Source organism: Aplysia californica, unplaced genomic scaffold, assembly GCF_000002075.1.
Source record: "Aplysia californica isolate F4 #8 unplaced genomic scaffold, AplCal3.0 scaffold01064, whole genome shotgun sequence".
Classification (NCBI taxonomy): domain Eukaryota; kingdom Metazoa; phylum Mollusca; class Gastropoda; order Aplysiida; family Aplysiidae; genus Aplysia; species Aplysia californica.
In genome coordinates this window covers 130,258-142,264 of record NW_004798334.1, presented here as the reverse complement: position 1 = coordinate 142,264, position 12,007 = coordinate 130,258, and the positions used below count along the sequence as shown (strand labels likewise).

Sequence of the window (12,007 nt, the reverse complement as noted above, 5' to 3'; positions counted from 1 at the left end):
CCCCCCCCCCTCCCCCCTTTTTTTCACCCCTAGCATCCCACCCCCCCCCCCCCCCTCGCCTACAAAAAATATAGGATCCACTTAATTCATATCAACTCTACCCTTTACCCTTCTTTGCCATTTTAGGATTATCAGTTAGATCTGTCCATTTGAAATTCTCGTAATTTCTAGGTTATTATTTCCCTGCTTTATTCTGCTCAAGTTCACCTTTTTTTCTGTGGCATCTAACAGTTTTCTATATCTCTGAAAACACAATCGGGAAAGGGGAGTGTACCCACACCGTGCCACCTGCTTTGTTGTTCCCCACATTTTCCTGTGTGTTTTGTACACTTGGCTTGTTCCTCTCCCCCGCTGCTCCCCCTTTCTCTGAATATAATCGCTGCTTATTCCCCTTCATTAAGGCCTCTCAACAGACAGCAAGAAATCTGGGGAGGACACGGACCACGAGGATGTCGTCCCTGTGTCTGCTGATCTCCCTTTGTCCACTGATCGCAAGGGATATCCTGGGGCTGGGGATGGGGAGGAGCGAGTTTCTGGTGTGTCCAGTTTGGGGGAGGGTATCTTAGAGAAAACTTCGCCAGTACTTGAGAAAGAGGTAGAAATAAGCGGGGAAAATCCTGATGTTCAGGTCATGCTGATGGAAGAGCCGTCTTTGATTTCTGAGAAGGATGATGAAGATGAGGATGATGAAGATGAGGATGAGGATGATGTGCCAGTGCTCGTCAGAAAAGTTGTTGTAGCAGACGAGGACAGTAAAGAAGACGTAGCTAGAACCGGCGCGGACAAACCAGGTCCCGATGATGTCCCGGATGGAGATGTAAACACGACACCAGAAGTCCTCTCTGAGCAGACGTCTGTGGTCAAAGACGTGACGGACAGCGAAGAGCAGAGCACTGCCCCTATAGCAGACGGTGGTGCGACTCCAGACAACGTTGAGTGGATTCTTCTTCCCTCAGAGGAGGGCGACTTCACCTGGTCCCGTTCTGAGGGAGAAGATCTCCGACCACAAACGGAAGAGCCTGTGGGGAGTAGCAAAGAACCAGATCAACAGACATCGTCCCCAACAGCGCGTGTTATTGGCGTTTCTTTTAGTGACTCGTCGGAAGAAAGTGGGAGTTCTTCATCGCTTGAGTTTGTCAGTTTTGAGGAGGAAGAAGAGGGAGATAAATCTTCTCCCGCTGTAGAGGTGGTTGTGGGGGACGCGGAGAGGAAGACATCCCCTCCGGCCGAGAGAGGTGCTCCTGAGACAGAAATTGGAGATGCAGAAACTTCCTCGTTCCTTCTTTCTGTCGATTCTATGACGTCACCTGGTGGGACGGAAGCCGGAGACTCTACTGCAGTTTCGGACACATCCCTCATGGCGCCTGACACCAGCACGGAGCTGGACTCCTTTGTGGACGCCATGGAGGTCGCGGATGTGACAGACGACGACTGGCACCGAGATAACCTTGACCTCAGCTCAGAGGCTACAGTCGACCTGTCCTTGACCAACATCGTCCCTGACAGCTCTGATGACGTGTCTCAGGATGTCGAGGACAGTTCCTCGGAGCCTGGCTCCAGCGCTGGCGACGGATTTCCTTTGGAACCGTTGGATGGAGAAGAAAGTCAACCTGTTGCTGATGTAGATAGTGTGTCCTTGTTACCACTAGAGAGTGAGGAAAAAGACTTCACTTCTGTAGATGAAGATACAAACACACCATTGACCGATCAGGTGAAAAGGGACACTCCTGTATCACACGTCGACCATGAAACAGATGGAGAATGGACAGTTATGTCAGCAGACGATATCGAGATAGGTTCTTTTGCATCATCTGAAACAGCGGATAAACCTTTGACTTCTGGGGTTGAAGAAAGACAAGTGGATGCTCCGTCACTAGAAGTGAAGGTTGAGGTTAGAGAACGTCTCGGAGAAGAACAAGCTGTTGAAGAAACAGACAGCGAGAAGCCTGTAGAGATATCATGTGAGTTGCCTGGTGAGACTCCTGTCCAGGAGAAGGACACTCCTGCTCTAGATACCATAAGTCCTCCATCAGCTGAAGAATCTCCGGTATCGAGAGAGGACGCTCGTGTGTCACCGGAGGTTTTGTCAACAGACGAACCAACAACAGGAGCTGTCGCACTGGACGACGCAGGAGAAACAGACGTCACTGGAGTGGACATTGAAACTCCTGTATCACCTGAAGAAACTCCTGTGACTGTTGAAGAAACTTCTGTATCTGTTGAAGAAACTCCTGTATCTGTTGAAGAAACTTCTGTATCTGTTGAAGAAACTCCTGTAACTGTTGAAGAAACTCCTGTATCTGTTGAAGAAACTCCTGTAACTGTTGAAGAAACTCCTGTAACTGTTGAAGAAACTCCTGTGACTGTTGAAGAAACTCCTGTGACTGTTGAAGAAACTCCTGTATCTGTTGAAGAAACTCCTGTATCACCTGAAGAAACTCCTGTATCACCTGAAGAAACTCCTGTCACATTTGAAGAAACTCCTGTAACAGTTGAAGAAACTCCTGTATCTGTTGAAGAAACTCCTGTATCTGTTGAAGAAACTCCTGTATCACCTGAAGAAACTGACGTGGTTGAAGAAACACACGCCACTAGAGTGGACGTTGACCTTTCCTGGAGCAAGTCGTCGACAGTAAGCAAGGTAGAGCGTACGTCAATGACTGACCAAACTGTGAGTGGGACCACAACGGAGGAGCTGTGGGAGGAAAGTGTACCGGAGATTTTAGAGAGTTCTTTCACCTCGGAAACTGTAGATGAGTCTTTGACTTCTGACGTGGAGGAACGGAAAGTGGGTACTCTTGATGAAGTCACGTCAGAGTCAAACGTGGATCTGAGAACAGAAAATGGTGAGCTTGAGGTTGGAGCAGATGGACAACCTGCTACAGATGTGGCCGTGGTTGATGTGGATGTCTCGTTCACGGACGTGACAACTTTCGAAAAGTCCGAAATAACATCCGAGAGTGAAGAAATCATTAGCTTGACCTCACGTTTGGACACCTTTGCTGAAGAAACGCCTGGATATATTGAAGAACGTTCGTCCAGCTATGAGATACGCGTCAGTAAATCTACGGAAAGAGAAACGGAACCTCCATCAGAGGAGACTGAGGTTGAGGTGAGGCCACAGATTGAGAGAAAAGACGTTTTGGAACCAGAGGACATCGGCCCAGCCACAGTTGAGAGAGTGGATGGATCTTACACCAAACCTGAAGTGTGGGAAGAGACGTCTAAAACAGAGAAAGTTCTCGCATTTACGGCTAGTACAGACATCCTTGGGGAAGAAATGCCGGCGTTGAGAGAAACACTCCCACTTGCCCAGAGACCTTGGGGAGAGCAACCCACGTCCGAGATATTCCCATCGGAGGAAGATGACATCACACCGGTCACTACTGTAGAGGTGAAGGTCAGGAGGTCAAGCGATGCCACACCTGACTCGGTTTTGCACGATGAAGATGGTGCCCCAGTTCCGGTGACGGAAGATGGACGACCGACATCTCCACAGACATCGCCTGAACCTCAAAAGACGGAAGTGGAGATTTCAGTAATTAAGTCCACGCCGGCCGCGGTGACAACAACAACCGTTGCCATAACAACGACAACCGTCATGTCGGAGACGTTGACCAGTGCTGTGACAACCACCACGGTTCTGGCATCGACCACCACGGCGCCTACAACAATGTCCCCGAGCCTTGACCTTGACCTTTACCTGCAGCCGGAGACTTCCGTCCTCGATGACCTACGACCTCTGGGAGAGGACGAGATTGTCCCACACAGAGAGATCTCTGCTCCACGTCACGAGGTCATTGTGATGAAACGAGCTACGTTCACTGGGCCCAGGAGAATGGAAACGGTCAGCAGACTGCTGGAGGTGAAGCCAGAGCAAGAGAAGAACCAGAGTGAGAAGCCGATGGTCAATATTGATATCTCCGTGAACGAGCAGAGAGCCGAGCAGATTTTCAAGCGACTGGCCATGAGCCGAGAGGTCACTTCAATGGTGACGATGCGCGAGAGCAGCGTATTCTCCACGGATGAGGAGATGTCCAGTCCCTCGCTGGACACAAGCATGGACGCCCCGCCCTCCACCCGAGACTCCTCGCTAGGACCAGACTCTGGCTTGACCCCTGACGAGTACCTGAGGACGAGGAGACCCTCGCTCCGCCGAGACTCCTCGCTAGGACCAGACTCTGGCTTGACTCCCGACGAGTACCTGAGGACGAGAAGGCCCTCGCTCCGCCGAGACTCCGAGACTGTGATCAGAGAGACACTCGTGCCCTGGACACCCCAGGAGCTGGCAGAGACTGAAGATGAAAACGACAACGTCGACGATGACGGGACAGTGATGCAAATCAACATCTCGTTCGATGGGATGGAGAAGCGCCTGTCCTCTGAACGTTTCACCGCGAGCCAGGAGAGAACGAGAAGGTCAAGGTCAAAGACTCGCGAAAGCTCTGAGGGAGAGTCTGAGGGGGGCCCTCTGGACAGGTCGTTGGTTTCTGAGTCCATGTCGTCGCTGCCGGAAGATGAAGAAGAGAGCGATGACGTCAGCGAGATCACAAAGGGGCTGAAGATCCCAGTGGTGACCGTTGAGTCTGAGGCAGAAGATGAAGACGGCGCGGGCAGGATGGAAGAGACTGTCCTGGAAGTGGCCAAAATCGTAACGGTGACCATCCGATCTGACAAAGTGACCAAGAACGTGTCAGACATCTCCATCAAGCTGGGAGCGAAAGGCTTGGGCTCAGGGACTGCCGAGAACCCCCTGACTCTGCCCGATGTGTCGTCCCTCTCTGACGAGATTATGGACAGACTTCGAGAAGTACAAGTGAGCAGAAGTCCCTCCGTCGACAGATCCTCGCTGGGGATTCCAGAAATCATCACTGAACATCCGGCGGAGGACGAGGTGTGCGGACCAGAGGACTTGGTCATCTCAGGACTTGAACCCGGGTCAGAAACTACGCCTTTGGACACTCATCAAGCCGGGAACGACGATGAAATGAGCCACAACTACACACAGTCAGAAACGTCAACACAGTCTGAGATGTCTGTGAGAGAAAAGCCGGACGAGCGTGCCATAGACGTGGACAGTAAGGGAGAGGTGAGGGTCACCACGTACCCACGTGAAGAAGACGGTGATCAGATCTCGCAGGAGGAGAAAGACGCGGACTACGCGGAGACTCCTTTCTCTAGCAGAGAGACCAGAGACGATCTGGCCACTGAGGAAGTTCTTACAGGAGAACCGGACGACCGGCTTGTGGAGACTGGCGATGATGTCTCGAAGTCAGACGATCTTGATCTGTTGCAGGAAACAGAACTGTTTGAAACCTCAAATACAGAAAGGGAAACGGTTGATGAAATGCATACTGAAGAAGCCACTCCAATGAAGTCACTTCAGAAGGGGGTTGAGTCTGGTGAGGATGTCAGAACTGAAGACAAACTTAAAGAAGAGGTTCAAGAAGCTACAGAGGCTTCCATGGCAGAGAATGCAAGTTTGGAAGTCGCAGTCACTCTTTTCACTGAGTGTACCCCTGTTACATCAGAGGACTCCAGGCCTCAGGGCGACCATGGAGAGATAACCGACCTCAAACAGTTGAAGGTGGAGGAGGAATTTCGTTTTACCGAAACCCAAACCACGGAACGAGAGATTGTTCCAGAGAGTTTCACCGCGGAAGTAACGTTGGCAGAAGTGGACATTGCGAGCGTCCAGCGTGGGGGAGAGGAAGAGCAAGAAGAAGGACAAGATAAACAAACCGAAGAGCAGGAACTGGACGATGCGGAAGAAAAAGATGATAAGGTAGATGATGAGACTGTCCTGGGTGGTTTACCCGAAGAGTCTGGAAGAAATGAAGAAGCTACTGACATTGAACTGGAACACGGCAGTCTTCCAGAAAGTGAGGCCTTAAGAGAAGAGAGGCTGGTCGAGGGGCTTGAAACTTCTGAAGACGTTCCTCGGTTAGAGGAGGGAAAGGCAACTCTAGACAGGTCTTATGTGGTTTTGAATGATGAGCCGGGAAGCCCACAGAGTCGGACGTACGACAGTTTCGCTGACGACAGTCAACTGGACTACGACACGGCTGAGGAATCGTTCGGTGTTCTCTCCACGATCTCCGAGAGGACCGAGGACTCCACCTACCAGAGCACCCTCTGTGACGACGACGACGATGAGTTCTCTGAAGATAAAGACGACAACATCACAACTGAATCTGACGATACCAGCTCAGAGTTGGGATATGCAGACGACAAAAAGTTAAAGAAAGATGAAGAAACTGCGTCTCTTTCCAGAGAGAGTATCGAAATTGATGTTCAGAGAGATTCGTTATCCCCCGAGGAATGTTCTAGAGAGAAGGTTGACGATGTCCCGGAAATACAAGAGAAAGAGGACAATGACTCTCGTGAGAGGGAAGGCGTGGGTCATATGGCAACCAGTCCAAAGGACGGACAGAAACACGCCGACGAGGAGGCCACTGCAGAAAGAGGGAACTTTGCTCCGGATGAAGACTGTAAGTCCTTACCCGAGGAAATTCTTGTTCGAGAAGTAGCAGAGAAATATGAGCAAGTCGATAGATCAGAGACTTCACGAGGTACACACGAGTCTGTGGTTGATGTAAGCACAGACGAGAGGGAAACTGGTGGGGAAAGCTTAGATTATGATATTGTTGTTGGCGAAGAACGAGAACCCATCTCTGACCTTACAGGGAGACAGGACGCTAGCCACGAGCTTGATGCTGGGTTGGAGAGAGAGCGGGAAAGTGAGAAAGTTGTGGAAACTGAAGTAAGACCTACCGGATGGGATGAACAAATGGGTATCGAAGTTGCACATACTCCCAGGGACCATGAACAATTTGTCAACGAAACTGAGCCTCCAGGAGATCACGTGACACCTGACCTGTCCGATTCGGAAGAAATGTCCGAGAGGTCAGTCTCTGACGACAGTCTGGCCAGCAGAGAGGAACTGTTGGAAGTGATGGAGGACTCAGACGCTGGGAGACAGAAACTGACAACTCAGACTGATGTTTTGGAGGAAGAGGACAGCATAGGTCTTGCCGTACGCTCAAAGAAGAAGAAAAAGAAAAAGAGGAGGCTGATGGGGATAAAAGAAGAAGACGAAGAAGAAGAGGAAGACGAAGAAGATGACGAGTTCGACGATGAGGATGAAGAAGAGGAGGAGGAAGAGGAAAAAGAAAATGAAAGGGCTAGAGTAGTTGAAGCACTCTATGAACGGGGTAATGAACGGGGTGTTCCTTTAGATCGATCAGTGGACGGGGAGGATGCGAGACTGCGGTCTGAAGAAGGTATACGCACATGGAGCAGCGCATAAATCATGAATATATTATGCATAACATGCATAATCTTGATCATGCTGTGCAAGAAGGCACCTGGCATGTTTGATATTCATGAATGTCTACTGATGCACTGATCGCGGCTCGACAGATATTGATTATGTTAATTTTTGTATATTCCATTATTATTATTATGTTTCTTTACTACATCTAAAATTTGTTACATTTTCGAATCTGGTGCTTCGTCTCTTGAGAGGTGGTAGACAAAATAAAGGTGGTAGATAAAAGAGTTGATTTCTTTCCGGAATCTGCGGGGGTTTTGAAATTTTGAATATGTTTCCGTTCATATGGCTAAGGCAAATATAAGAAGCACAGGAAGAAAAATAAACACTAGAGACAAATTTGTTTGTGCTCATTTTTCTGGGGAGAAAAGGGGGGAGGGGGGGTTGTGATGGTGTAGCCGTGCGTGCCTTGTGCCTCACATGACGTCAGCTTGAGAGACGAAGCAGCCATTGTCGTGTAGGTGTGTGCTCTAGGGGGCACACACACACAACTGTCGTCTGCATGTGGAGAGAAATGGTCAAGCACAAGGGCAGAGAACTCCTCTTGCTCAATATCTGTTCATTCAGGCACTTTTCAAACTGACCATTTTAACCAAATCACTTTTATTTTACAGAATCAACACGTTGCATCGTTGATATATTATGACATGATTGGTTTTGGCTTTTAGAGCCCTTAACTAGCAATGTTATTGAAATATCACCTTTTTTGTTTGTCATTTTTAAGAGAACGCGATAGGCTGTTTCCAGGTCGTTATCGGAAACTGTCTACATTCATTTTTTTATATTCCCATCAATTCATGGACCTGAACTGTCTGCGCCTATGTTGTACTTTTTGTTTGTTCCATAGAATTACACTCTTAGACCTCGCACTGCCATGGCTGCCGCTCTCTGCTTACCCTAGGTGCCTGGCGTGTATTAGGAGCTGCTCTGTTACTCCAAAATGTCTACAGCTAATAAAATAATTAATGCAGTTCACAATTTAAAACCTACTTTGGTTATGAACTTGGATTTCAGCCATACGACTTCCCTTAGAACTGACGTGCAAAAGAAGAAAGAAACACATATTTTCTGAGTAGCCATATTCCTCTGCCGTGGTTTTACATCTATTCCACAGCACATGTCAGTACTGATAATCGTGTTGTCAGGGATAACTTAACAAGTCATGTGGTTTCCAGGGTCTATATTTATAACCATGGTGAGGGGTGTAATGTGCAATACTTTATTGAACGAATTCTTTGCGGATTTTGGAAAGAAAGGATAACAACTGCCAGATTCTCGGCTTGTTTAAACCTAACAGCTTTCTTTTCTTCAAGAAAACCTGTATTTTTTTTATTCAACAGAAAGTCAGAATACTCAAATATGTACTTGTGGATAAAGAAAGCCGCCGTACTCATTTTCACATTCACGCTCCCACTGTCACTCGTGCACACATACATAATATTTACATTCACAGCAGTGAGAATTGAATTTTTGTTCTTGATATTTTTTATGCCTTGTCGATTCTTCACTAAAACGCAAAACGGTGTTCCGTTGCATTGTCATTTGAAAGGCTAATACATGTTCTGCTTGTTGTACATTTAACTTCACCAAACTGGAATGGTTCACAAAATATATATATATAATATTTTCATTCGTTTTCTATTTTATTACATCCATATCATTATCAGTTTAGTTTACCACGCATGCCCAGGCAGCACTGGATATAGGATGCCACTCATGGAATATTCTCTAACCCTGTGTTCTCAGCACAGATACTCACGTAGATCGTAAAGCAATTTGATTGGATGTACGAGAAGTGGATCAACTTCCTAGATCCTCATTTCTGTTAACACTGATTTATTTTTGTAAATCCAACAACAAAAGTTTACTATTGTGAACTGTTCTTTTGCGGTTATGAAAATATATAGATCTATTTCATAACTTTGTAAAAAGGATTTATTTAATCGACATTCCAGTTTCTGTATTTTGCTATTTTTTATGGCTTCTCTTCAAATATATCAGTAATCTTTCAAACAAAATACATTCCTTACTTGTTTTGTTTTTTTAGATTAAAGTTTTATCCGATCAGGGTGTTATTCTTTTTGTTTCCAGTGGAGGAAAGTAGTAACACAAATAGCTTCTGTGTACTTTCCACTGTTACCTTTGTTTCACATATTCTGTTGTTTTTTAAAATAATAATTGTACTCTTACTATAGTGTTAAGACGTTTTCCCTTTTTTCTAATGACTTCTTTGACATATCTTATACGCTCGACTTTGTATCGTTATATTATGAGAAACGGTTGTGAGACTTTATGGACATAAATCTGTGAGATGTTATAACTATACGATCTAATTATCCCCCCCCCCCCCTGTGACGTGTCTTCCCCAGTTCTGGCAGAGAAAGAAGAGTCACTGTCGGAGAAAGAGAAGCTGGTCACAGCCGGTGAGTCAAACGTTACCCCTACACCTCCACCCCCCGAAATAAATGAATGAATAAATAAATAAATAGATAGATAAATAAATGAATACAGACATAAATAAATACAAACATAAATAAATAAATGAATATCTAAATAGAAAGAAAAATGAATTTTTAAAATCAATTAATTAATTAATTAATTAATGGAAAAATACATGAAGAAATGGAAATAAAAATCAACCAACCTGCATTTTCTGGGTTGGTTCATCTCATTTACGTACGCAATCGGCCTCGGAGACGGATTTCTACGAATAGATCTAGCTATCTTGCAATTTTTTATTTTAGTTGTTCTAATTCTCACATAATCAGCAAAGTCCCGAGGCGATACGATAATGTAGAATGAATGTAAAAACATTCTTTAAAAAAAAAATCTCTTACGATGAACGCCCGTCCTCTATGTTGTTCTGGTCTCGCTAAACGAATGTTCCCCGTTATTTTGTGTATTATTATTATAATCAATTTCTCTATCATCATCATCATCATCATCATCATTATTATTTTTTAAATTATTAGTATTGTTATCATTATTATCATTCTTCTTCTTGTTCTTGTTCTTGTTGTTGTTGTTGTTGTTGTTGTTGTTGTTGTTGTTCTTCTTCTTCTTCTTCTTCTTCTTCTTCTTCTTCTTCTTCTTCTTCTTCTTATCATCATTATCGTCGTTGTTGTTATCACCGCGAGTAAATCCTGGTTCCTCCCCGTGTCGTCACACCTGTCCTATATCTCGCCCACAGAAGTGGAGAAGGAGGCCGAGTCTGACGAAGACAAGAAGGAGATTTCGCCCCTGCCTACTGAACAGGCGGTCGTGGAAGGTGAGGGATAGGCTTAGTGTTACTACCACTTTTACGGCATTTGCAGCACAATTGGGTCATAATGACTGCCTTAGATCAATAATAATTATTATAATAATCCTTCTTCGTTTCTGTTTTAAATGTGTAAGATGAATATTTGAAGTAATTTTGTTTTAGTCAGAACTCAACGTTGTGTGTTACTGTTGTACGTTGTACTGGATTGTAAAGCACTCAGAGCCTGTGTACTTTAAAGGGGGTTGAGCGCTATAAAAATGTCATTTATTATTATTATTGTTATTACAATACATCTCTTGGCGGTTAACAACATGTTTTTTTATGTTAACGCAAGATACAAGTAAAAGGACACTCTTTATTTAATGTGAAATTTAGAGATGTTTTTAGATAGTAACATGTAACACAAAAAAGGAGAAGTAAGAGCGATAGATGTGTAATAGGAAAGAAGGAGCAAACAACTCCAGAGCACCTGCCAGCCATCCACGAATGTGAGGAGATAAGTGGCTCTGGCGGCAGAATGGACGTGTTTGTTTCTTTCCTCTACAAGAGTTGTTTTGTTTTTTTACTTCTCTGTGTTTGTTGATTGTTTACGCATGTTAGTTTTCTGTTCAGTTGTTGATGTCGGTCCCTTTCATTCGTTCTTCTTTTCTTGGTTTCTATCATTTTTCTTGTCTTCTTTTACGCTATGGGCTTCTGACTTCTGTCTTTTATTCGTTTACGTTATATGATTTCAGTCTTCTGTCTTCTATTATTTTACGCTAAGTAGGCTTCTGTCTTCTTACTTTTATTCTTTTACGCTATATGCCTTCAGTCTTCTATATTTTCTCTTACGATATTTATGCTTATAATTACAGTGCAATCTGGTCCCCATTTTACAGTTCACGTTATGATTAACACCATCCCTACCTCCACCCCACCTCACCCCCACCCTCTTCCTATGTTTCCAGAAGTCCCAGAGGAGCTGTTCGCCCCAGTGGTCAAGCAAAGACTGACCACCATCACCACCACGGACGGTGGCCAGGCACGTTTCGAGACAGAGATCGTTGGCCTGCCCACGCCCAGCATCACGTGGTACAAGGACGAGCAGGTGCTGCAGCCCTCCGAGGAGTTTGAGATCGCCTACAGCCAGGAGAACGTCGCCTCGCTCTTCATACACGACGTGTTGCCAGAGGACGCCGGGAAGTATGTGGTGGTTGCTAAGAACGACCTGGGCACCGCCACCACTTCCGCCAACCTGGAGGTCGAAGGTGAGGGGGCGGGGAAACTGGGACGTGGGTAGCTAGATGGGGTGTGTGTGGGAGGGGGGAGGGTGTCTTTCTTGAGGTGAGGGTGAGGCACTGAGATGTGGGTTGTTTAATATGGTTGGGGGGGTGTTTGATTTTTGAAGGTGAGGTGAGGGTGGGGGACTGGGG

General features: G+C 45.9%; 1 protein-coding gene across 1 annotated transcript in view; it reads left to right on the top strand.

Annotated features, from left to right (window-relative positions):
• Positions 1-428: 428 nt before the first annotated feature.
• The window catches only part of LOC101845892 (titin), a gene marked incomplete at its 3' end in the record, with an annotated part of 47,551 nt that continues 35,972 nt past the window's right edge, over positions 429-12,007 (top strand). The window contains 4 exon segments of the mRNA XM_035973220.1: positions 429-7,283; positions 9,703-9,756; positions 10,524-10,601; positions 11,543-11,842. Coding sequence (XP_035829113.1) covers positions 632-7,283; positions 9,703-9,756; positions 10,524-10,601; positions 11,543-11,842 — 7,084 coding nt within the window.